We start from the raw sequence: 27,182 nt of genomic DNA on the forward strand, positions 1-27,182 counted from the left end.
CTCACAGTCATTGAATCTCTCCTCAATGGAAGTCTTCAAACAGGTTGGATGACCACTTGTGAGATGTATTGTAATGAGACTGAGTCACTGAGTTCTCTTCCAACTCTCAATATAAAGCTTTTTCAACTACCACCTAAGGCTAATATAAATTATCCTAAAATTCAATTCATCCAGATTCCAGTCCTGTGACACATCCGTATACACATATATATGAACACACACATATATATGCACATACCTCCTTTTAAGAAAAATGTGTATACTTGTGAAAATTTTATTAAGGTCCCTCTAGGTAACCAAATGGTGTTATAACAACTTCAAAAGCATCTGGAACATATTAGAAGAGTACTTGTAGGGGGAGAAGTCACTGACGTATAGAAGGCATTTTCCTTTTTTCACTGACAGTTGCTATGGCATGCTGGCTAAAGGAGGCTCCTTGGCAATGGAGATTAATAGAAATTGGCTGACTCATTGTCTAAGCAACTAAAACTTTTTTTTCCTTTTCAAAAAATCCACACTGGAACTCAGCCCATAATTTTATATCTATGCTATTTCTATTCCCTAACCAAAAAACTCCATTCTGGTCCCTACTAAATTCACAGAACTTTAAAACTTATGAATCATCTATTGCAACCTTTTCATTCAATAGTTGGAGAAAAGTAATTTCTTCAAATTTACAGAGCTTCTCAGAGGTAAAGGCTAGAAATAGAATCGAATTCTCTTGACTCTGGGTCTTGAGTTCAAATTTTGGCCCTGTCGCTTTTACCTTGGGTAGGTGACATAACCTCTGGAGCTGTTTTCTGATCTGTAAAATAACTTGATAACCTACAAAGTTTCTTTCAGCTCTAGATCAATGATCATTTGTCTTGGTTGCTTAATATCTATTCAGCTTTTATTCTACTACCCAATTGCTAGTTATATACTCTGTTTTGAATTTGAAATAAAATAACTTATTTTCAGTGAGGAATTTCAATATTTATTTCTATGATAGTAGCACAATAAACTCACAATAGCATCAATCTGTATTTAAAATACATTTATACCAATTTACAAACTTCTTTTCAGTCTGGAAAACATTGCATAACATTTTATTAAACACAATACTATATGTATATTATATATATATATTTCATTTAAAAACATAATTAATTTTCTTTATTCAATACTCTTTTTTTTCTCATTAAAGCACAACCTAATGAAGGAAGACACACTCCCTTCAGTAAATAAGACAAATTGAACACTGAGAAGAGATGCCACCTGTTGGTTTGAATCATTTAAATTAAGGTCCCAGTGGAATGTAAACAAAGGTTATTTTATTTTATACAAAAGACATTTTATCAAATATACATGCAGAGGTCTGAATTCTAATTAATATCTTATTATATTTTTAATACTGTCATATAATTTGATGAATTATTATTAAAAACTGTAGCCTTTGGCACTTTGAGTACAAAATAATATATCAATATTTATTTAAAGAAAAGAAACCTCTCCAATGACTACATAAGTATTTTAAAATCTTCTGTTAAGAAATAGGAAAGTTTAGGAAATATTATACTGCACCTGAAATAATGCAGTTATTTTCAGAGTACTAAAAGCAACCCACCTTCCACCCTTTTACAAGCTGTCAGAAGCTGGGTGGTGTGGGAGAGGGGAGGGAGGAAGGCAACATTTCACTCCCACTCTGAGAACTAAATTATCAGAAAGGACCTTGTTTAGTCTTTGTTTTATTGCCATTTTTCCCAATTCTGCCCTCTTCACCATAGCATCACTGTCTGGGTGTTCAGGTTCTTCAGTTTACACCCCACCTTTTTCTTTTTGAGGCTGCTAATGACTGAACATATCATTCTCGTAAAACAAGCCAACATTGCCTGCCCACTTCACTAGGGCGCTGAACTTAAGCCAAAGCCAACAGGCCTTTTTTCCAGAGACCATCACCAAATCAACATATTCGAATTCTTAGGGAAGTGAGTAAAAAGCATTTGATATTAAACACTGAGAACCAAATGGTCACTCACATTTTAAAAAAAAACTTGTAAATTCTTTCATTTGGAAAATCTTAAAAATTAGTTTATTTCTTTAAGATATATCTCTGTGGGTAGGATTAATATCCCTGGATGCAGGCTTACGGCTTCATGGTTGAAAAAAGGATATTAATGGGTCATTTCCTTCACAAGCAGCTGCTACATATGCTATGTCCTCTCAGAGATTCTTAGACAAATCTAAAGGAGCATTGTCAAATATATTAAAGTGACCAGTTCATTTTCATTCTTTCAGATCCTGACCTTTTCGAGTATAAGGAAATTTTTTTTATTTCAAAGAAGAAATACAAAAATCAACTGTTGTGGCATAATCTAATTTCTTAATAGGATCCCCAGTGTTTTCTAAGTTGAAGAATTTGGAACTAAGTTGTATTTTAGTGGGGAGAGCTATGTGAACTAGATGCCAAGCAAAGCAGGTAGGATAGTGACTTCTAAGAGTTGTCTTGAACCATTACTATTTCAGTTGTTGGCAACTACTAAGGGCCAAGTTTGGGTCTGATTATCTTATTTTCCAAGAATATATTAGTGTGTCTTGTTCAGGATAATACTGATAATGTTCTAGTTTTTAGAAGAAATGATGAAAAGAACCATAAAACTAACAAGACAAGAGGAAGAAGTCATGGAAATGTCAAATATATTTGTGTCCCATAAAGAAAACCTTGGGGAAAAATGTTCAAAACAATCATACAAGTTTACCCACTAAGAAGCAGGGTCTTCATTAGTAGCACCTGTATTTAGATAAAATTGAGCAGCAATGAAACTGTGCAGAAGAAGGTTTAGTTATGACATCTCAGTGAAATGCCACCAAGGGCATTTGCAGAAAGCACGTCAAAGAAAGATACACATGACCTTTTTGACCACTTAATGTGACAGAGCCACTACAAGGAAGCAGGGAGGATTTCCTATTCTACGACAATGCAGCTAGCATCCTCATCATAAAGCAGTATTTCTCTATAAGGAACTGCATACCAACATGTCACAGATCAATAAAGGTTTAAATGGTCAAATATGTTAACATTAGAACAGCACCACCTGGTATCAAATGTGGGGTGAAGAATAGGTGAAGTCAATATATAATGAGATATACATCTATCTATCTCTATATATACATATACATGTACATCTATTCTTGATCCCAGGTGTAAATAGAAAGCCCCCCAAAGTTGGCACACTCACAGAACAAAATGTCTTTTTAAAAATTATTAATCGATGTTTCTGGGTCTGGAGAAACACGTTATAGGAAAATGCTTCACATTGGTTAGGTTCTTGCATTGTGCTTTGTTCCCCCCCACCCAAAAGAAATACAAAAGCCCATGCAAATGACAGTTCCTTGCCCTTTATCAATAGGTGGGCTGATGATGAATGACTTGGCATAGAAAGTGGTATATTTTTTCTGTACCAACTCAAAAATACATATAGAACACTAGTGATGTGGACATGTGATCTTTCTAGGATGGACCTACCCACAGCAATGGCCATTGCTCAGTCTTTGTAAGCTCTTGTTGGGGAGGTTCCCTTATAGAAGATATTCCGAGTATTTTCTGGGCTGTTGCTTCTTTCAGGAATTAAGATGATGTTACCTTTTCTCCTCAAAGTGGAGTCACGGCTTGAGGAGATGGACAATGTCTCTGAGCCAATTTCACTTCCTTCTACAGGAGTGACACGGATGGTTGTGATTCCATGATGATGGTGCTCATTGCTGTCAATATTGCTTCTCTTCCGATCTCCAGAACCAAAACTGTCTTTTAGGGACTCACAGCTCTCGGAGTCTCTGTTGAGGTCATTGAGCTCATAGGTTTGACGAAGGCTACCTTTTTCAGGGGCTTTCCATTTCCAAGATCCACTCCCTTCACCTTCTGAAGATGGTATCTGGATGATTGGTCGATTGTTTTCAGGATGGGCTTCAACTCTTACAATCCCACCAGGTTCATGATCTGTCAAGGTTTTGTAACGGATGGACCCAGTGCAGGTGACTGTGCTACCTTCAGTGTTTTTTGGACTACTCTGTAGGACTCCTTGTTGTTTTGACATGGCGATGACTTGCATAATCCGAGGTTGGCTATTGCTCCGACTACAAGCTACGCTTTTCTCAGCAGCTTTCAGCCACTTGGCTCTAGCAGAGCTACTTTTAGGAGAAGTACTGATGTTTTCTTGGGTCTCTTCAGGAATATGCACCAGCTGTGATGAACCTGGTCGAGACTGAATAGACACCCTTGGTCCACCAGGCATACTATTGTTACATACAGGGACATTTCCAGGCTGGATTTTCAGGTACTGATTTCCAGGCCCATGGTGGTCTCCGTTAACCCCTACCCTTGATGGTTCAGAACTTGACCTCATTTCTATGGATCTTGGTGGAGACTGGCCAGGCTCAGGCTCTAAGACTTGCAAGGATAATTTTCGACTTTCATTCTTGCTCTTCCACTGGGTAAGAAGCTGCTTTGAACGGGCAGAATCCATGGAGGCATGAATTGTTGCATTTCTTCTCACAGGATCTTCCACAGATGGGGTGTTTGCCCTGGGTAGCGTATTACTGAATGTGACCATATTCTCCTTCCCCATGGGGCTTCGTGGGGTGATGATTTCCACATCAGCATTTGCCCTTTTGAGGTTTGTTAGTGAGCTCGCATCTCTTGGGTTTCGGTTTAGGATTGCTTCAGTATGAGCAATCCCATCACTACTGCTACCATTTTTACCAGATAAGGCTCGGCTCACTCCTTGGTTGAGGTCAGTCAGAGATCTGAGAGCATCTCTATGCTGAAACATATTCTCTTCACTTGGCAGAAAGTTCCCCACAGCGTATAATCCCTAATGTGAAGACAGAATAATCAGTCAGGTGGTAGAAAAATAAAATTGTTTTAGATACCGTATTGTTCCTGCTAAAGTAAATAGAGAAGATGTGTATTTTCTGTGGTACTTCAAAGACAAATATTACTACTGTCAAAACCAAGGCAAATTTGTAGTCAAGTATCACTAAATAAGTTGATATGTTGCTCAGCTATTATTTTAGAAATATGCAGTATTTTATTATTAATGCTCTTTCTTTTCTGAAAAATGAAGTAGTCATTAAACCTTTATAAAGCACCAACTATGTGTTGTATGTGCTGGATATTCAGCTAGGCTCTGGGGACACACACAAAACCCTTAAGAAGTTTGCAATTAATTGGAGGAGACAACACATACTATATGCATATGAGGGAACTTACATAAATCATTTTCTAAACCATATACATGTATATGTACACATATGTATATATACACACAAATTATATATATGTATATGTATATATACACACACAAATATATATGTTACCATATAGATGCTAGCTACTACTATTATTGCTATTACATGCATATATAAAATATGGATGAAATAAATATAAGGATATTTTGGGGAAGGGACTAGCAGCTGGGGGAATCAGGAAAATTCCCCTCTTCCCTCCAATGTAGGAGGTGTCATTGGAGCTGAGAGTTATAGGAAACTTTTAAAGATTCAAAGAGCTGGAGGTAAGAAAGCAACAAATTCCAGGCATGGTAAAGTTATATAAGGCAGTGGGGGAAAAAAGTATGCATAATGTTTTTGTATCTGCTACCTTAAAAATTGTTATTTTTCTAATTGGTTTCCCTGCTCACTCCTTAGCCTAGAATTTAAAGCCCATGTATGACTGCCTCCATCTTGACTTTCCAACTTCATATCATATTACTCCTTTTCATATATTCTACATAGCTAGATGGCTTACTCCTTAAAATGTATTTGCAGTTGAGAAGACCTGAGTTTCAATCCTGTCTCAGATTCTTATTAGCCTTGCAATCCTAAGCAAGTCATTTACTTGGTCTATGTCTCAGATTCCTCATCTGTGAAATTACGATAATAACAATATACTCCTAAGTCCTTGTTAGCAGGATCAATAGAGACAATATATGGCAAGTGCTTTGCAAAACACTAAAATATTATTTATGTGTTCGGGGGTGGGGAACCTGCGGCCACATGTGACCCTCTAGGTCCTCAAGTGTGGTCTTTTGACTGAATCCAAACTTCACAGAACAAATCCCTTTAATAAAAGGATTTGTTCTGTAAAACTGGGACTCAGTCAAAAGGCTGCACCCAAGGACCTAGAAGGCCACATGTGGCCTCGTGGCCACAGGTTCCCCCCTACTGTCAGATTACCTGGTCTATCAGTTGTTGCCTCAAATTCAACATTCTGTATTCCACTGTTAGGCATTCTCACAAGATAGCATGTACACCTCACCCTCACTTTCACCCTGTCTTCTTCCCTACCCTTCTCTACTCTTCACTTTGTCCAGCTTAGTAAACATTTAACAACTAGTTGAATTGAATTGAATTGGAGGAAGAATATTTTGCCCAATTGCTCTTCAAATGGCTGAAAAAATTTTCAGTATATCACTCCCCAACTATAATCTTACAACCAAGAAGAGCTTTTGGAAATATAGTGGATCACAAAAAAGAGAATCTGATCTACTTGGCTTTAGAATCCTTAGTTTAGCTCTTATGTCCTCAACACTTTGCACAGTACCTGGCACATAACAATTGCTTTAAAAAGGCCTCCTAATTGATTGATTGGGAATTGTAAGTGACACATAACAACACTTATTGAGTGTATTTTCTGTGCACAGAGCTGGACTAGGTGTTCTGGGGACATAGAACTAAAATGCATAATTTGGACACTACTGGCTTGGCATTCTATTCTTGTAACTATTCCCACTAAGGGAAACTTTATTCAGAATTTTTAAACTTAGATCACACTGGGGTCCCCCAAGAAATCAGCAAATGTCACAACAGTTGAGTTTTATGTTCCTTCTCTGAAATAATATTTTTCTTTAGTTGCCAAAAGGATAATGACTCAATTTCTTTTTGATTCAGTTTGTCAGGGCACCAAGACCAGCTTGGTTCTAAGGGAAGAGCAGCTCTCAGATGCCATAAATGAAATATGGTATGGCAGAAAGCATACTGGTTCTGAAATGAGAGACTTTCTTCTCAAATTCTGCCTTTATGACCTTAGGCAAGTTACTTAATCTTTCTGTGCCACCTCCATTTCCCTACTTGTTAGATAATAGACAGACCTAATGATCTTTGAGGTCCTTTCTAGCTAAAGATCTATGATCTTGTAACAATCATGAGTTGATGCTTTTTAAATTTTGGTTTGACCAGTTCTCTCTTCAGGATTTGTCCCCTATCTGTATAGTATCATTGTGAAATGACAGCATATGTTTTTTTTTTAAATCAGTAATTCGTGGGTTTTCAGTCTAGTTAAGTTATTCACTTAACCTTTTTATTTTTCAGTATATCAGTTAGTTCAAAGAAAATTGTCAGGTCCCCTAAGACATTATGTAAATAAGGAGTCATCAAAGTGATAGCTCCATGTGAGAGAAAGTGCAGTTATTAAGTTGGTCGATAAGCATTTATTAATTGGCTACTACGTACCAGGAACTGTGCTAAATGATGAGGAGACAAAGAACAACAAAAGACAGTTCCTGCTCTCAAGGAGATTACAATCTAATTGGGAAGACACCATGCACATTGTTATGTACAAGATATATACAAGATAAATCAGAGATAATTAACAGAAGGACATTAAGGAGTATAATAATAATAGCTAACATTTTGATAATGCCTACTATGTGCCAGGCACTTTACAAATAATATCACATTTCATCCTCACAACAAGTCTGGGAAATAGATACTATAGGAACTGAAGCAGACAGAAGTTAAGTAACTTTTCCAAGTTAACACAGCTAGTAAACATCTGAGGTCACATTTGAATTCAGGTCTTCCTGACTCCACATCCAGTACTCCATCTACTCTGCCACTTAGGAAATGCTCCTTGTATAAGGCAGGATTTTTAGATTGGACTTGAAGGAAGCCAGGAAGCCAAGAGGTGAATATGGGGAGGGAAAGCATTCCAGGCATGGGGGAAGTCAGTGAAAATGCATGGAGTTGAAAGATGGCATCTCGTGTGTGGGGAACAGGGCATGAATAAGATATAAGAGGACTGGAAAAGTAGGAATGGTTCAGGTTTGAAGGACTTTCAACTCAAAGAAGTACAAAATCAGAGAAGACTAATGATAAACCATTTGGAGCTGAGTTAATGCACACACGTCAAGCATAAAATCAACACTGAAGGGAAGAGAACCAAGGGAAAAAATTTTTCATTTATAACAAAGAAATTCAAGGCCAAGAATTTGTGTTCCTGATCAACTTGGGGAAATGGATTTCTGACTTGGGGGTGGGGCACGAAAGCAGCCTTCCAGGCTAACCCAGCTCTGCTGCTTGACTTCACTGTACTCCAAGTCTTGGCTCCATCTATCATGGACCACAGCCATTTTCTCAATTATTCTTTTACTTCTATGAAATCTATGGCTTTTTCATCTGCCTCACTCTCACAGCTGACATTTCATTTCAAATTATTTCTGTCTGTTTCAAAGGTGAAGGTTTCATTCGTTGACATTGCTCAAAGCACTAAAGGATTTTCAGACAAAAATAAATGTTCTTTTGGCCCATAGAGTTAAATTTACACATTTGGAAAAAACCTTTTATTATTTTATAAGCCCCAAACAAGTATAATAGACAATAAAAGGCAGAGGTTATCTCATAGATAGCTTAAGAAATTTTTGTATTTGGATCATAAACTCCTTGAAAACAGGGACTATAATTTGCCTCCTTTTGTATCCCCAATGTTTAGCACAATGCCTGGCACATAGTAGGCCCTTAATAAATATTTACTGATTGATTAATTTTAAAAAAGATTCTCTGTTGGAGAGAGATAGGGTTTCTAAATGCACTATTGCTTTGAAAAATGAAAGATTTTCTTGGATGGGGGTAGGTTTACCCTCTTATATTAGGAGGCAATGTGACTGTTCTCTACCTTTAGTAAATACTAGCTTCTGTCAGATGCAGAAATTCAAAGCTACCAGCCAAATGATCTCTGAATTAAACTACTTTTTCTATAGATATGGATGAAATAAAGCAAAACAAAGCAAAACTATATCCTTCAAGACTGAGGGTGAGGTGGAGGTGTGGCACACAGGCTTGAAATATGTGCAGAGGGATGATTTTGATTGTAGAAATGTTCTTTAGGACCTTTGAAAATTTTCACACTCTGCTCTAGATTAGAGTCTCTTAAATTTATTTTTGTGTGTCTATATCATGGTCCCCTTTGGCAGTCTGGTGAAGCCCATAGATCCCTTCCAGAATAATGTTTTTAAATGGATAAAATAAAATAGGATTTTTAAAGGAAACTGATTATACTGAATTAAAATTATCTAAATTAAAAACAAATTCTTAGATCCCAGGTAAAAAAAAATTAAAGGTACTTTTCAGCATCTCCAAATTGTTGCCAAATGTTATATCTTCATTGGGTTGTGGCTTCTTCACAAATTCTTGTTGTTGTTGTTTTAATGCAAACATCCATGAGTATTCAAGTCACACTTCTGTGTGACACTAGGAAAGTCACTGAACCTTTCATTGCCCCAGGGTGCTCTCTAAGACTACAACTTGCTAAAAAGGTGCTGAACAGCATCATTTGAGGGAATTTCCTCATCTGGCTGGCCCTTAAGTCAATAAAACTATAGTTATAGCCACAATCCCTATATGTCTTCACAAATTCACAAATAGTCAAACAAATGCCTAAAGGTCACATTTGGAATCAAATGCATTTTATTTTTTTGAGTTTTTATTTTTCCTTGAAAGCAACTGGGTGACACAATGCATAGCATGCCAGATTTCAAGAAAAAATCCAGTCACATTTCCTGTGTGACACTGAGCATGTACTTAACCTCTATCTGCCTCAATTTCCTCACCTGTAAAATGCAGATGATAATAACACTTATCTCCCAGGGTTGTGAGAATCAAATGAGAAAATCTCTGTAAAGAATTTGCAAACCTTAAAGCACTATATAAATACTGGGTGTTATTAAATTACATTTCACAAGGAAAGAGAAATATTCTAGGCTGCAGAACAATCGGGTAATTCTTACTGATATTGATAAGTTGTAGATAATTTATACCTGGAAAAGTTGCCTCTAGAAATCTCTTTGATTAGTGGAGATTTTATTTCATCTTACATCTGTCTCTATCAGAAAGTCCTATCACCCTCAGTTCCCTAAGTACCCAAGGCTGAGCAGATCCTAGCTTGCATTTCTAATAATGAAATTGAGAAACTCCTAGGCTAAGATTTCTACAAAATTCCCACCTCCCTACTGCCCAATCATGGCAGTAAAATATGTATGAAAAAACAGGGAAATTACATGAATTAATATGGTGTCTTCTGTCAATTAAATTAATAGATGGTGTGCCTACATGGTCAATGGCACAATCATTACAGAAACCTGTAATGATGAATTTTGGTTGGGCTGATGAGCTTGTCTCATTGTGTTGTATATAGCCACTTACATAGTAATTGAAGCAATGGCTACTTCTGGATGTTCGCCAACAATTTTATTCTCTGGATGAACTATAGCTGATAGATTATTCTAAAAGTTATGGTTGGAGTATTTCTGTAATGTGTCTGCTGAACGAGAAGACAGCCAAAAAATTTTACAGGCTTCTCAAAATTCAATTAAATCATAAATTATAAGTAAATGAGTACTGTTGAAACTACCTTACATTTTCCTTCTTTTTGGCAAGGATTTTATTAGTAGGTATAAATAGATAAAGGAAGCATTTATTAAGCACTTACTGTATATCAAACACCAGAGGTATACCATTTGATAATAGATTATTTACCAAGTATAGAGCAATTCCTCCTCCTATTAAAAAGCCACAATAGACATCGACCGGGTGGTTCTTATACTGGGTTATCCTTGTTAGGCCACAGATGATGCCACAGATGATAAATGCAAACACCAGGAGAGGTTTCAGGAGCTTAGAAGAATCCGTTAATGTAGAATTGAAGTACATCTTAGAGGAGAAAAAGTGATTGGATTCAGCTTACCAAACATAGTGATTTTATCTTTTTTAAAGCATTCTTACTATTTCAAAGTCAGAAACCAAAACTGTTACTTGTGATACCATTGTAACTACTTTGACTTTTGGAGAAGGCAATGTGAAGTAGAGAACTGAAGTGGTTGTCTTTAGAGTTGAGGCAGTTTATCATAGTGGAGGGAGCACTGGACGTGAAGTCAAGAAGACCTGGTTCAAATCCTGCCTCTGAGACTTATGAGCTACTCTTGTGCAAATTATTGACCTGCCTAGCCTCACTTTCCTCCTCTGTATAATATCATTTAAGCAATGCTACAGATAATTTACCCTTCTAGTAACTTTCTCACAGGGATAGGGACTTAAATGGGATATGTATGTAAAGTGGTCTGTATGCTATAAAATGCCATATAATAAATTCCAAGTAAAAAAAAATTGACCCAGTTATCTGGACATATCAGTGTAATTTTTTTTTTTTGGATGGAGACATACAGTGTGATTAATCCAAAGTTTCCACAGCCACTTCACTGTGCACAGTTTTGAGAACACCAAATATCTGCTGTCAATATGTCAGTAACTATATTCATTATACTGGTTATGTTGTTGTTCAGTTGTTTCCGTTGTGTCTAACTCTTTGTGCCTCATTTGGGGTTTTCTTGGCAAAGATACTGGAGTGGTTTACCATTTCCTTCTCCAGCTCATTTTATAGTTGAAGAACCTGAGACAAACAGGGTTAAGTGACTTGCCCAGGGTCACACAGCTAGTACGTGTCTGAGATTAGATTTGAACTGATGTCGTCCTAATTCCAGGCCTGGTGCTCTATCCACTGTGCCACCTAGCTGCCTTCATGTAGGTTGTTATATAGCTTTTATTTTATTTATAGCAATATGAAATCACGTAGACATTGTCAAGAATATTGTATATTACATAACATAGGATTTGGGACAGGAACTGTGATTTCATTGGTGAGGAAAATTCCTCTACCTGTGTAGGTTTGTACCTTTATTGCAACTTAACAGTTTTGAAGTGTCACCTAGACTAGAGCAATGAGAAGTTAAATGCATTGCCCAGGGTCACACAGCCTATGTGTATCCAAGGCACCATTGTAATCCACTTCTTCCTGTCTTCAAAGCTAATTCTCTTTCCATAATACCTTGCAGTCTCTCTACTGCATAACATAAAGAAAGAAAAGGTTTTTTTTGACACATTATGTGTTATTCAACATATGCACTAAGTCATGAAATGGAATTCAGCTTTAAAGGTGTATTAAGGGAAAAATACTGTTATATCTGTAGAATAATTATATTATGACTGTATCTTTCATAATAACAGAAAATGTTTTAAAGGCTTGACATTTCATGGCACTGATGATCTGGCATTAATCCTTTAGCACTGCCAAAAGTTCCCTGTGATTTTATTTCATGGCTGTACAATGCAAATTAATCCCTTATAGAGAGTGAATGTCCTTCCCCCTTTTCTGCAGTACACATAGTAAAGAAATGACATAGTTACTTACTGAAATGTACACAGCTGCAAAGGCTGCTAGGGTGGCATGTTGAGAAGGGAATGACTTTCTGCCAAAGAAAGACAGTTAAATTATGCCCTTTAATGCTAGTATACAGTTAGTATTCATCTTAAAGACACAGGGTGGTGAAAGTTAGACTTAAAAGCCACGAGTAAATAATCAATAACTTTAATTTCATTTTCTGGTGAGAGAACAGAATAAAATTGTGCTGATGAAAATAAATGCCGGTAATCACCTTTGGTTTAAAAGAGAAATTGTGTTTTTTTTTTCTTGTTACTGAAAGTTTGGAACTGCCAGTAAAGTAACTAACATGTAGATTGGGAAACATATGTAGTATATATTTACATGCTATTAGTTGATGACTGGAAAACTGAAACTTAGAACATTGAGAATATATTGAAATTATTTTCATTTTAAACAAATGTTTTTAAAAGTGGTGTTTTAAACCATGTCCTACAATGCACCTAAAAGTATGACTTTTTCCTATGAAATTGTAAGAGCACTTCCCCCCTCCCTTATAATTAAAGATCCAAATGCCAATATTTTATTTTCTCGATATCCTCCAATTTATCATCATAAGAAATTGAGTATTATTATCCTGTTTCTCAATAATTACCATCTCAAGAATCTTAACATAAGGAAAGATTAAAAAAAAACCTCAAGACAAATGATAAGGAGTAGCTAGGGGGAAAAGTTTTTAAAAACTGGATTAAAAAAATAGACTAGGTGAATAATGAAATTACAAAAACCCTACCCTGACTCAGTGGGATGATAAAAGAAATTCTCATATAATATGAACAAGACTTTAAGGGGACTGAGAAAAGTCTGGCACTAAATCAAACAGAAAACAAAGGTCTGTGAAATGAGTACATCTTAAAAGCAGATACATACATCTTGATAGAAACTAGCATAGCTAATCCTTTCCAACAAATATTTAGTAAGCATCTACCATATACGAGGTATATATAATATTTATACTACCAGTGTCTGGATTGTTTGTATAACTTTTAGCATAAATGTTATTCTTAAACTTACCATTTAAATTCACTGGATGAAAACAAAAAACTGTCCAAGACCTCTGTTATTAGCTATTACTGCCCTCTGATCCATTTCTTTCATTTCAATATTGTCCTTGAAATTTTATTTGTTTTTACTTTTCAAAAAATCTTAATCTGACTGACAATAGTATTTACTTTGTTTCTCCAAAGATTTTTAATGAAGTCTCCCAAGATAGGATCCTGAAGTCCTGAAGGTACCCTAGATTTATTCACATGTAGCCTGTGAATTTCCAGGTGATGGTCTTTCTGTATTCTTTCTGGGTCAGACCACAACTAGATTTACTAAATTCAGTTCTGGATGTCACCAGTTAAGAGAGACATTAATAAGTTGGAGAGGGTCTGCAGGAGGGCAATCAAATTGGTGAAGATCCCTAAATCCATGTCATAAGAGGAATTACTAAGGGAATTGAAGAAGAAAGGACCCAGGGAGGCATGATAGCTGTTTTCAAGTGTAACTTTGCATTGAAATCTGCATCCCTGCCACCCTCACCCTTCCCCAACCCCAGCCATGGAGATGCAAAGTGTCTCTCAAGAATACTACTGGTTGCTGGGATTGTGAACATATGTGATGGCTTCTGGAATTGTTCACAGACACTGAGTGGGAGTGGGAGGGAGGACGACAAGGAATTAGTTCAAAAGCATGGCTTATCTTACATCTTGGGAACATATGGGGAAGTTCTGGTGCTCAGGCTTTCTCCCCCAAATCTTTTGTTCAGAGATAATTTGAGGACTACATGTTATATCTGGTGCTAGGAACAAGCATGAGCCATTGTGGTTTTGAAAAGGCTTGGTTTAGTCAGATTGTCCCTTCAGAGACATTAATACCCCCCCCCCCCAATCCTCCTACCTTCCTGTAACGCTTATTAAAGGAGGAGTCATCTGGTTAACGGCTGTCCTCCCAGGTCCCTAAGCAAGAAAGCTATGTCCTGCCTTGGCTATCAGAAGTTTATCATTGGATGTAGTACTTCCAATGGACTATTTCTAGCCAGCAGTCATTTATTCAACAAGTATTTATTAAATGGGCCAGAATTCCCTGCTCTACTTCCTGCTCTACTTTCTGGTTATTATTTCTTTGTTGTGTGGGGAGGTATCCTTTGTTAGATAAAATTGTCTGGTGCCCTAAACTATGTTTAAGATGTTATGTGGTCAAAGAAAATTGGAAGAAAAGGTCTGGAACCACAGTAAGAGAAATATTTAGGCCTCTCCTCATCCTTCCTCCCACCTCAGGGGGAATCTTAGTTACAATATCTGAGCAATGGGTTCTCCCAGAAAACTTACAAACCTTATGGAGCTAGCTGGCATTGCTTTCTAAGGAAGGACAAAGTGAAAAACTGGGGGAAACAAATAAAAGCAGAAAGAGTGAGCGATCTGTAAGAGAAACCTTCATTTTCCTAGACTATATATGGATATTGGTAGAATAGAAAAAATATGTATGTTTCTCTTCTAGAGTCATTGCAGTTCAGTGGCAAGACAAAAGACAAGACAACTGGTAATGGTCTGGGATACAGTGGATGACCTTCACATCTTTGATGTCTGATAATGTGCTCCATAGCACCTGCTTCAGCTGCCCATGGCCACTGGAACAAATTGTTCTCATTTGCCCATTTTTAATGGGGAAAGCTTGGGGTAGAAATCCCCCTAATTCACTGATGAGTTTGAAGCTTGTCAGTTACTTTCAACCTGGTTTAACCTTTCTGCTGAGATGTTTTTACTGGGGTGTGGCTGCTGTACATGCTACAGTTTCTTGGAGCCACAGGGAAGAGTTGGCTGGCAGGTGCACACCAAAGGTGAATGAGAAACCCTGAGAAGGACTCAGTAAGCACTCAAAACAGAGGTTCTAGTCCTCTCCAAACATCCCATACGCCCCACTATATATCTAGTCCATATTGATGGTCTGTATCTATACATATGAAATCTATATTGATGGTCTATATGTAGTATCGTGTGTGTGTGTGTGTGTGTGTGTGTGTGTGTAGATGGTGAAGGTGGGGAGTGATGAGGAGAGAGAGACAGCTCTATGCTGTGCTTTCCTAGGTTCTTTTGCTCCTGGCACCTGATCCTGTTATATGTGACTTTACCTATGATGCTGGTGGTGTTTGAAATGCTAGATGTGGAAACTGGTCCTTGGGACTCAATTTCCCTCATTTTCTGTTTTTTTTTTTTTAAAATTTAAGTATTTGAAGATTTGTGCATGCAAAAGTCATGTAATACTTGTTCTGTTTAACCCCAAATAACAGTATCAGGAGCAATGAGTGAAGGTGTCAAAAGGGGAACATTTAGTCTTAATGTCAGGAAAAAGCTTTCTGACAACTATATAATGATATATATTGATCCTCTGATTCCACTGGTCTTAGAGTTGCATAGAGACTGAGAGGTTACATTGAGTGACTTGTCCAGGGTCACCCAGTCTGTACATGTCAGAGGTGACACTGAAACCCTGGTCTTCCTAGTTCTAAGGTTCATTCTTTATCCACTATGCCAAGTTACTTTCCAAGGCTAATTCTCTATCCACTGTGCCAAGCTACTTTCTGAAAGCAGAATGAGATGCCTCGGGGTTTAAGTGATTTCACCCTCATTGAAAATCCTCAAAGAGAGAAAGGATGAACCCATTGGGATTATGTCCCACTTGAGATTTTTCTGAGACCACTTGGAATAGTTGTCTGCAGAAGTACTTTCCAACTCTAAAATCCTGAGACTTGTGAAACATTAAACAAAAATATCCATACCATTCCACCAAAGAAATCAGAGAAAAAGGTGAGGAATGGCAAAACTGAAAGTAATGCAGATTCATAAATGAATATACAGGTATGAAAGGGATTCTGGATATGATACCTTAAACATTTCCCCAGAGGAAACAGAAAAATCAATATCCAAAAGACATCTTTTTCCTTAGATTTCCATAGGAGGATTTTAGGGAACCTATCTAAAATGAACCCATGACTGATCTGAGGATTTTGTTTTTAGTATAGACACTCATAAGCAACTAAGATGACCAAAGACACCCAGACCTGCTTTTAAGAAAGTCTTAAAAAAGGGAATCTACACAAGTGAAAATGTAATCTCACTTTTCATAAGCACCCCAAGTACATGGGATGTTCACACACAAATCTTACCTGGAGAGTGAAGAGGAATGTTTTAAAGTAGAAATACAGATAGCTACACTAAGATAATTATTCTTTCCATTGACATTTTTAATATGAGGATGGTAAAATAAAGAGTGAGAGGGATTGAGGGTTCTCACAGCAAATATATATATATAATATAGATTTTAGAAACAACTTTATCCCTCAGAATTATTTGCTGAGCAAAATATGTGAAACTTTAAGAAATTATTTCAAAATAAACTGAAGAAAACAATAACTATGCTGTTGATTTGATAAGAACAGAGGAAATACGAGAGATAAATATGGTCTTGGAGGGAGATAGAAATGGCATAAAATGATTAAATAGTCAAAGAGGAGAAAGTCATTCAGAATTTGAACAGAAATAATGAAGCATCTTTGAATAAAATGGTTGATAAAAGAAAGTCTTTGAAACATTAACTTTAGGGGAGGAAATAAATCAGTGTGTTATCAATGGAGGAACTAGTAGACTCAGTGAGCTCCTATTTATTGTTCTAGGGGGAATTTGTGGATGAGATGCCAGAAGTAGTAACACAACTTCTGGGACAAAATGAATGTAAATTGAAGGTTATTAATAATTGTGTCAGAATACATCTGAAAATCATTTTTAAGTTCCAGAGGTCCTACTCAAGAATCCTGAAAAAGACTCCAGAAGTTATTAGCTAGCAACAGAGATTTATGAGGAAGACTTTAGAAAAAGAATAGATATAAAAAAAAAACACAAACACATTCACAACTTTTAAAAGGGAAGATATGAGTTGTCCAACTTGATCCTAGTGGTCTACTAGCCTACTCCAGGGATGAAAATATTATAAAAGTCTAAAGGAATAGTAGCAAATAAAATTTTATGGGACCGTAGTTCAATAAAAAAAGAAATATGGTTCTAAAATATTTTTAGAGTGTTTAAAGAAGATCACTTAAAAGTTGGAAAAGGATAAAATGGGAGACATGGTTTTGAAAATGAGTTTTCAGATTTTGAAAATGAGTCTTTAGCCAATAGAATTTCATAAACACAAACACATTATAAGTTAAGCAGGAGGAAAATGACAGGGAGAATATTCCTCAGTAGTATCAACAAGAATACTCTGCATAGGATTAATTTTTAAAAAGTTAAAAACAAAAACAGCCCTGCAAACAACTAGGATTATCCCCAAGTGGAATGGGTCATCTGGGTGGGAAGTTGATTTCACTCTAACTGGATGTCTTTAATCAAAGGTTGGCTGATGTAGAGGGAATTCCTTTTAGGTATGGATTGGATTAGATATTCACTGAGGACTCTTCCAGCTCAGAAATTCTACAATTTTGTGAAATAGTCACTAAGGACAAATAACTGCTAATGTCACATAAGTATCAAAGAATGAGAATCATTAGGTTTTATTACCTAGGTATCTTCTAGTGAGACTATAAAATACTAACCAGTCCATGGAAATGTTTTCCTCCTGACTTTACATATTGGACACAATTGTCACAGTTTTATAATTTACAGAGCTCCACCGAAATTTGTTCTCCTCTTAAAGTAGATAGGGTTACCTTACAAGATAAGTCATAATCATGGAGGGGCATGTGAAGCATCGACCTTCCTAGGTCTATGCTAGACATCCATTAAGTTTGAGCTGCCACTGATTGCAAATTATCCCAACTGAGCAAATAATATCAGCCAAATCAAACCATGGAACAGAATGATGTGACCCATTGAAAAATACCCAAAGACTGGGAATGAGCCACTAGAAACTGGGAGGACTATGAGCTCTTTGATTGCTGGATCCTTGTAATTCAATGACTGTTGGGATATCAGAGTGAAAGAAATGCAAAGCAACACACTAAACATGACCTACAAAGTTAGTTTGCTTGACATAAAACCTTAAATTTAGACATGTGGTTCTTCTGTAGATCTCAAAGTCTCTAACCTTCCACTGTTAATGACTGTGAGGTCAGATCCTGAGCAGATATCTTCTACAATGTAGGAATTTTCTTTGCATGATACATTCAGAGATGTGTAGTTTGGCTTGCATACAGTCAGAAAATATGGAGCTTGGTACCCTGTTGATAGTTGTATGATATCGGTGATGAGAGCAGTAGAACAAAGTCCAAATACATGAACTCCTGTAAGCAAAAAGAAACACAAGAGACTATTAGCTTCTTGGTGCTTATGTTGCCCCTTTATTGTTTATCATGTTTAACAACATTTAAAAAATAATCCCCAAACTGTTTGTAACACATAATGCAAATATTTACTGTAATGTGGTCATTTATTCTGAGATTATTTATTTCAGAAGCTCTCCTTTTTAGAGATTCTTAATCCTTCCAGATCCCTTCTGATAACCATAAGAGTCTCCCTGGGTTCTGGCTTCATCCATCTTTTTTTCTAATCCTGTACAATTTTGCTTGGTGATCTCATCAGCTCCCATGGATTCAATTCCTATCTGCTGGATCTAATTAGCCAGCCTTAACTTCTTTCTTGACCTTGAGTCTTGCATCTCAAACTGTCTATTGGACATCTTAAAGTAGATATCATATAGACATCTTAAACTCCACATGTTTAAAACTGAACCTGTTAACTCCCTTCCCCAACCATCCCTCTTCCTAACCTCCCTGTCACTGTTGAAGGCACCAATATTTTCCCAGTCATCCAAATTTTCAATCTTGGCATCATCCTTGACTCCTCTTCCTCTCATAATCAATTAGTTCCAAAATCCTCTCAGGTTTGCTATTACAACATCTTTCATACATGCTACCTTCTCTCCTCTGACACTGTCACCATGCTGGTGCAGGCCCTAATCACCTCATTCCTGGAAGATTGTAATAGCTGTCTTGCTAGTACTCCTGCCTTAAGTTTCTCTCAATTGGGCTCTCTAGAAAGACTCTCCCTAGAGCAAGAGGAGTTCCTGAGTTATTCGTCTTGCATCTAGGTCATTCCCATTCCCTACCTTTCTGTTGCATTTTATAGCTATGCTAAATCAAGTCAACAATCTATAAAACAAGAGAGTTGGACTGGATGACCTTTGATATGTTGTTTTAGCTCTAGTTCTAAGAGCCTATGACTCTAAAATTTGTCTGCAATTTCCAGTATTACCCAAACACTTGTGATGTTGTCCTCTTCATTTTTGTGATTTATACTTCCAGCATGACTCATTTCTATGGGAACAGGTCATGACTTCTAAGTCTCATCCCACTTGCCTAGCCTAGCTGTGGATTGTATCCTGTAAAGTCTTTTCCCTGTGGCTGCCCATATCTGAGTACCAATGTAATACTAAATGGAGAATCTCCAGGAACTCCTGGGAAATTGGACTCTTTAGGAAGACTTTTCCTAGATCAAGAAGAGTTACTGAGCTATTCACCTCATCTCCAGGTCTTTCCATATTATTTGTCCACTTTCCTATAGCATTTTATAGCTATGCCAAGACATATAAACACACATCTATTAATCCTTACTATGTATAATAGGCAATGCCTACTATATGCCTGACACTGTGTTAAGCTCTGCCATTAAGAGAGATATTTCTCTAAGAAAAAGCAATTCAATCCTAGGTGTCTTATCTGCTTTTCGAAGTTCAAACTTTTTTTGCAATCTTTTTGTTCTCTTCCCACCAGCTTAAGTGGCTTGCTCAGGATTGCAGAGCTGCTGACACAATGCATATCTGAGTTCTTATTTCTCTTTGGGAGGTGGAAGAGGGTGGAAATGAGTCATATTGAATAAGTAATGTATTAAGTAGGATGCCCTGGCAGCATACAAGTGATGCATTTAATTTGGTATTTTGTAGAAAATGATATTTTTCCTGACTATTTTAGAAGTATAATTGGTAACTTGGAAGTTATTTATTATTATTTTTATCTTACATTTACATAGTGCTTAAAGTTTGCAAAATGCTTTGCATACATTATTCTGCTTGATTAAAATTTTATTGATCAAAGTACAACACATAATACTGTATTGTTATATCCATATCATCCTTTGTCTACACAGTCTTGCTACATAGAAATGCCAGCTGTATTGTTCACACAGTGCAAGGGTTTTGATTCTGGTCTAATTTCATTGTTTCTTAGTTCAGGTCAAATTGGCCAAGGCATACCAAGAGTCAGTAGCAAATCCAGATGATAGACTCAAATAAGAATAGTTCCCCCAATGAGCCCACCTGCAAAAAGTACTCAACGGTTATCGAATGTGAATCTTGGTTATAGGGAAAATGGAAAATATAAATACCACATTTTAAATGTCAACTCTAGGATTTGGGGTTAACCAATGGCTTCTTGCTTAAGACCTATCTTATTTGTACTTGAAATTATACAACTAAATTATTGCTTAAAAAACTTAGCATCTGTAATTAAATACAACATTTCTACTTGAAAAAGCATTTTTTTTTTTGTAATTGGTTCTCCAACCCACCAACAAATCTGACGGCTCTTCTAAGGAAAGAGTTGAAGTTGCAGCCTCCTGCATTTATATTGGGCTCCATTCCAATCCCATTTCTCCTTTTGGACAGGCAACAGTAGAGAATGCCTTCTCCTACCATTATCTGCAATGACAGAAAGGGTGTGTTCACAGTGAATTTAACAGTTACAAATGAATTCAATAGGGCGTGAAGAGAATAGATATCATTTAACAGGGTAAAATGTAAAATGTTGCTGGCTTAAATGTACTCGCATTTAAAAGCTTTCAATGGGTAAGCAATTTTCCCTGAATACCTGAACCCAGGGAGAGAGGGGAGGGTGTTTGGGGTCATCACAAACAACATTAGGAGATTCTGGACTACTGCTTAATGGTGAGTAGTTTAAGGTACATCCTGCACCTGCCAGAGGTGGAAGCACTCAGCCTTTGGCCTCTTGCCCAGCAACACCCTGTGGTATCTAATTGATAAATCACATGGTGATCCAGCCTGCCCTAAAACTGTTAGAGTCTTGGCATTTTATCACTATTACTATGAAAACAAGATGAGTGCGAACTAGATGAGGTAAGTGCCCAATTAGCTAGATTGGGAACATTTCACAAACTGGTTAATGCAATGAACCAGATGGCCATTCTAACTCCTGGTGACACTTGAAATCTTTGTCTTGCCTTTTAATTCTGTTTTCCCCACTTTTACAATTATGGGAGAGTAACATCCAGTCCAGTAATGTTTGCTTCATAGTTGGGTAGGCTAATAGTGATGTTGACGTGGAAGAAGTCGGATATATTTGGAACTGAGTTGTATTTGAGGATTTTTTTCCTACAGATCTATAATCAGGAATTAATTCACTTAATTAGGGAAAAGGGAATGTGATGATGCCATAGAGGACAGTCTGACCATAGTCAGAAGGTAGAAGAGGTGGCCTGTACACCAGTATGTCCTTTACCATGAAGGGTTAGGGGAAAGGCACCCCATTTGAGAGATACCAAGCTAACGAGACCCAGAGGCAATTTGTAGAGATAAGGCAAAAGAATAGATAATGCTCTAGAAGTCATTTCTCTGGGCCAAAGCCCTCTTTGCCTGTCTTACAGTAATTATAGGTCTGCTTTTGCATAATACATTGCTTGAAAATAATGTATGTGTGAGTCTGTGTAGATATGAAGAGAAAAAAGAGGAAACGATTACATATTTGCTTGCTAGATTTGTAGCGTTCTCCCAGGAGAAAACAAAGCCTGTAAGTGTTGATAGGGTGTAATCAATTTTGACTGGGAACGTCCCCCTTACTAAATAATTTTATCTGTACCTGTCATTTCATTGATATGGGGCACAGCTGGGGCAGAAATCACCTTTACTGACTTAGGCCAGCAATGAATCCATCTTGTTTTAGAGAAAGGCAACACGGTAACACTAATGGACAGAAGACTGGCCTTGGAGTGAGGAGCACTTGGGTGCAGGACCCACCTCTGACACAGAATAGGTGTGTGACCATGAGTAAGGCCTTTTAACTTCTCAGAATTTCAGGGAATCCTCTAAGGCACAATATTTAAGAATGGAAAATAAGGGAGAGCAAAAAGAAGTTTGCTTCTATGTAAAGAATAGGGATACTGTTTCTCTTTGTGACATATGGAACATCACCAATATGGTATAAAACATTGTGTGGGCACTGGTTGATTTTTAAGATTAAGAAAAAAATAGAAGAAACATTTTTGATTGATTAAACTAAAGATGACTTAACCATTCACAACTGTGATTTCTGCTTGCCCCTAACAACACCTGAAGTTGGATATCTAAAGATAACAGGTATCTCTTGTGATGTACTTTGTTCAGACTGAAATCTATAGCTTGACAATTAAGTGCTCATCATTGACTCTATCACTGATTATAGTATTCTAAGCTGGAAAGGTTCTTATAGATAATCAAGTGTCAAGGCCCTCCTTTTTCAGCACTAAAAACTGGACAACTTTGCTCTAATTCTAATTTCCTTAGACCAAGATTCAGAGAATATAGATTCATATCCTGGTTCTGCTGTTTACTGAATTACTTATGTGATTTCAGATAAATCACTTTACCTTTCTAGCCTTTAACTCCTGAAGCTGTAAAATAGGGGATGGGAGGAAAGGGGGGAAAAGGGGTTGGAATATATGATTTCCAAGATCCATTGCAGGGGACCTAAGATTTATGAGGTTTATGGAAGTAAAATGATGTAAGATCACACAGCTTAATAAAGCTAAGTCATAACTCCAAAGATACTGCTATCTTGGGTTAGAATAAGCCCTTAAGGACATCTCAGTGGTGTTAGGGATAGAACATAGGATTTAGCATCAAGAAGATTTAGGTTTGAATGCCACCTCAGACCCTTAGATCACTTTGTGTGATCTTGGACCAGCTGCTTATATTTCCTCATTCTCAGTTTCTTCAAGTATAAATGGGGAGAACGTTATCTGTAGAACTCACATCCCTAAGTCATTTTGAAGAACAAATAGCAATCATAACTAGTATTTATATATAGATTTAAGATTTGCAAGGCATGTTACTCGCATAACTAACTCACTTGATCTTTACAATGACCCTATGAGTTAGGTGCTATATTAGCCCATTATGAGACTGAGGCAGACAGACATTAAGATGACTTGCCCAGGGTTAAATAGCTACTAATTATCTGAGGCAAATTTAGAACTCAGGTCTTCCTAACTCCAAGTCACACAACCTACCTAATCTCAACGTATATGAACATGCCAGTTATTTTCAGTTATCCAATAGCAACTTCTTGAACATTTGACTTCCTAGTCTTTATTATATAAAATAACTAAGACATTTCCCATTTTGGTCTTAGACTAAAGTTTTAGATGTATTATTTGTTATTTATACAAACCTACAATAAAAAGATATGTCTTACTTCATGACGCCCTAAGCCATTAGCAGCCAAGAGCTTGGGGCCTAAGAGTGATGTAGATTCCAATGCAAACTCACTAAGAACTAGTAAGTAATGTAAGGACTAGAGTTTTGTACTATTAAATTTTGCTTAATCCTAAAACAGATTGACTACTTTCTTGTCCTTAGAAAAGTATTTTTTTGGGGGGTGTGGTGGTGGTTAAGTCCTTACATAACATTCCTCTTCACTTGATCTTGATCTAGAAGCCATGGCATGAACTTTGCAAATTACTTCAGTTACCTTAGTATAGATCTCTCTGGGGACAAGCAGTGCTTGTTAGTTTATTTTCTAATACTACTGTTATTTTCATCTCAGTGTGATACAGCTGGGCCACGATGTGTTCCAATGAGGAGAGCAACATAGCAAAATTGCTGTCATGGAAAATGTCTGTGTGTTGCCTTCTGTAGGATATTAAACAGCGACTGTCTTTAAGGGAGCCATAGTGCTGAATTTCTTTTGTAAAGTAGGGTTACAGTATTTGAATATGGCTTCTGTTACTGTCACAGTGAGGAGGACTTTCCTTTCCAAATGCTTTCTGGACAATTATTATAATTTCTCCTGGGCTTCAAATGGCAATGAACCCTCAGCAAACTTGAATATCTTTATAGTCTGACGTTTTGTATATAAGCTTTCCAAGCTAAGATTATCACCACAGGAGCTATAGACAAATCCAGACAGAGTTTTCCTCTCTCTGAATATTAAATAGATTAATTCTGCTGAGAACTGCAAAAATGGATTTGCTAAAGAATGTAAGTGTTTCTCCTTCCTATATGAATTCTGCAAAACTTTACTGAGATGTTTTCTTTGAGATCACTGTCTTCACTGGGTTTAAATAGAACATCTGTTCCCCTCCCTCCTTCCTCTCCATCCTATATATCATATTCATTTGCAGTTATTTTCCCACCATTTAGATTATGTTTAGTCAAAGCCAATGGTTCAGAGCAACAAGGTGTAGGGGGAAGCAAGCTGGTCATAAGAACTGAGTTTGATTAGCAGTCTGCCACTAAAGACCTGCCTGTCATTGGTCAGTTATAAAATCATACATTTGGAGCTCAAAGGGATTTTAGAAATCAAGAAGTCCAACCCTTAAATTTTGTAGATAGGAAACTAAGTCATAGAAAGCTTAAGCAATTTGTCCAGGGTTACATAGCTATTAAATGTCTGAGGCAGGATTTAAAATCATATCTTCCTGTTTTTAACTCCAGTTCTCTACCCACTACACTGCTCTGCTTCTCTTATTTAACTTCTCTGAGCCTCAGTTTACTTATCTGTACAATAAATATTGTAATAGTAACTGATATTCATATAACACTTTTACAATTTTCAATGTGAAGCAGAACAGCATGGTCAATAGCAGGCCTCCAAGTCAGAAAGACATGGCTACAAGTCATATCCTATCTTACACAATGGCTTGGTGAAGCTCTCAGGGCTTCAGGCAGCCCTCTAAGACTATAAATTGCATAACTCTCTCCAATCTGCATTGGTGGAGGGGATTTCCCCACTGGGAGTTCTCTAAACCAATTAAATCACTAGTCTCTTCCAGAAAAAGTTGCAAAGAACTTCACATACATTATCTCAAGAGACTCTTGCAACAATTTTGTAAGGTAGTTGCTCCCACTGCTAATAACTTTGGTTGGCATTTATATAGTTCTTTAAGCAGATTTACTTAGTGTGGAATCAACCTGGGATATGTAGCTTAGGGAAAAGGGTCCTGGTATAGGACCAGTAGCCACGGCAACGAATCATCTCATCCAACCAGTGCTGCCTCCCAGGATTGTTTGGAGGATAAAATAATAGTTTTAGGTGCTTAGCACAGTTCTGGCTCACAGTAGGTGCGATATAAATGCTATCTATTGTTAGTTAATGTTATTATTGTTATCATGTAGTGACTTTGTGATTCTGGGTGGCTCAAGGACAGAGGTTCTTAATCTGAGCTCCATACTTGCTTTTAACATGCTTTGACAACTATTTCAATATAATTGGTTTCTTCTCTAACCCTATGTATCTTATTTTACACTTTTAAAAAACACCATTCTTGCAGAATGGTTGAATGAGTTATGATATATGAAAGTAATGGAATACTATTGTGCTATAAGAAATGATAAAAGGGATGGTTTCAGAGAAACCTAGGAAGACTTCTAAGAACTGATGAAGAGTAAAATGAGCAGAACCAGGAGAACAATTTCTACAATAACAACAATATTGAAAAAAATCAACTTCAAAAGACTTAGGAACTCTGATAATCAGAATGATGAACCATGATACCAGAAACAGACACCCCACATCCAGACAGAGGGTAATGGACTCAGAGTGCAGATTTTTTTTTCATCAATGCAGAAATTTATTTTGCTTTATTTTACATATTTGTAAATAGGGATTTTTTTTTTGCTTTCTCTATTGGGAGGTGGAGGTGGGAGAGGGAAAAGATAGACCTTGAAAGATATTTAGCTAAAAAAAATCATTCTATGAATGGATCCACGGGCTTCACCAGATTGCCAGAGGGGTTCAAAACCCCCAAAAGGTTAAGAACCTCCTCTAGGATTAGAATGCCTCAATCACCTCTTCCCAAAAATTTTAGTTTAAAGCCAGTGCAAAGAAGTGTCAGTCACATGGGCAACAATTTGGTGATGACATCAACAAGCCTAATAAAAGCACTAAGACATATAACCAGTGTTAAGAGTGGAAGCAATGGCATCAGCTGTACTGAGAAAGCTCTCCCTCTCAGCCATTTCAATAGCAGTTGTGGTAGAGGAAGAATTATGAAGGTATACAAAGCAAGATCGTTAAATTATCAAAATGTGATATGGTAATTCCAACAAGGTTAAGCACATTTTAAAAAAATCTCATGTTTTCCTTATTTAACTTCAAATATTTAAATTAAAAACAATATTGGCATCTGGCCTTTGGGGAAAAAAAGGGTTGGTTTTTTTTTAAATTTCACTAAATGTTAAAAGTACTTTCTTTCTGTTCCTTGAATGTTAGAGGTCTGTTAAGAATTTGAGAAAAGAGGTATGAAGTTCTGGGTGTAGTAGTACCCACCTGTAATTACTGCTGCTAGTAAAACTGAGGTTAGTGGATCACGAGATCAGAAGTTCTAAACTAGAGGAGGGTTAAGGCAGATTGGATGTACATACCAAGTTTGGCACCAGGAATTGGGAGGTTGCAGAGGGAATATAAGAGGAA

At 36.9% G+C, this 27,182-nt stretch overlaps 1 protein-coding gene across 1 annotated transcript in view; it reads right to left on the bottom strand.

Moving 5' to 3' along the window:
• Positions 1-991: 991 nt before the first annotated feature.
• Positions 992-27,182, bottom strand: part of PLPPR4 (phospholipid phosphatase related 4) — a 57,848-nt gene continuing 31,657 nt past the window's right edge. The window contains exons 3-7 of the mRNA XM_020999654.2: positions 21,067-21,196; positions 18,590-18,785; positions 12,494-12,551; positions 10,786-10,959; positions 992-4,850 (exon numbers count right to left, since the gene is read on the bottom strand). Of these exons, the coding sequence (XP_020855313.1) occupies positions 3,525-4,850; positions 10,786-10,959; positions 12,494-12,551; positions 18,590-18,785; positions 21,067-21,196 (1,884 nt within the window). The 3' untranslated portion in view covers positions 992-3,524. The remainder of the gene's footprint in view (positions 4,851-10,785; positions 10,960-12,493; positions 12,552-18,589; positions 18,786-21,066; positions 21,197-27,182) is intronic.

This window comes from Phascolarctos cinereus, unplaced genomic scaffold (genome assembly GCF_003287225.1).
Source record: "Phascolarctos cinereus isolate Bilbo 61053 unplaced genomic scaffold, phaCin_HiC Scaffold_5;HRSCAF=322, whole genome shotgun sequence".
NCBI classification, from domain to species: Eukaryota; Metazoa; Chordata; class Mammalia; order Diprotodontia; family Phascolarctidae; genus Phascolarctos; species Phascolarctos cinereus.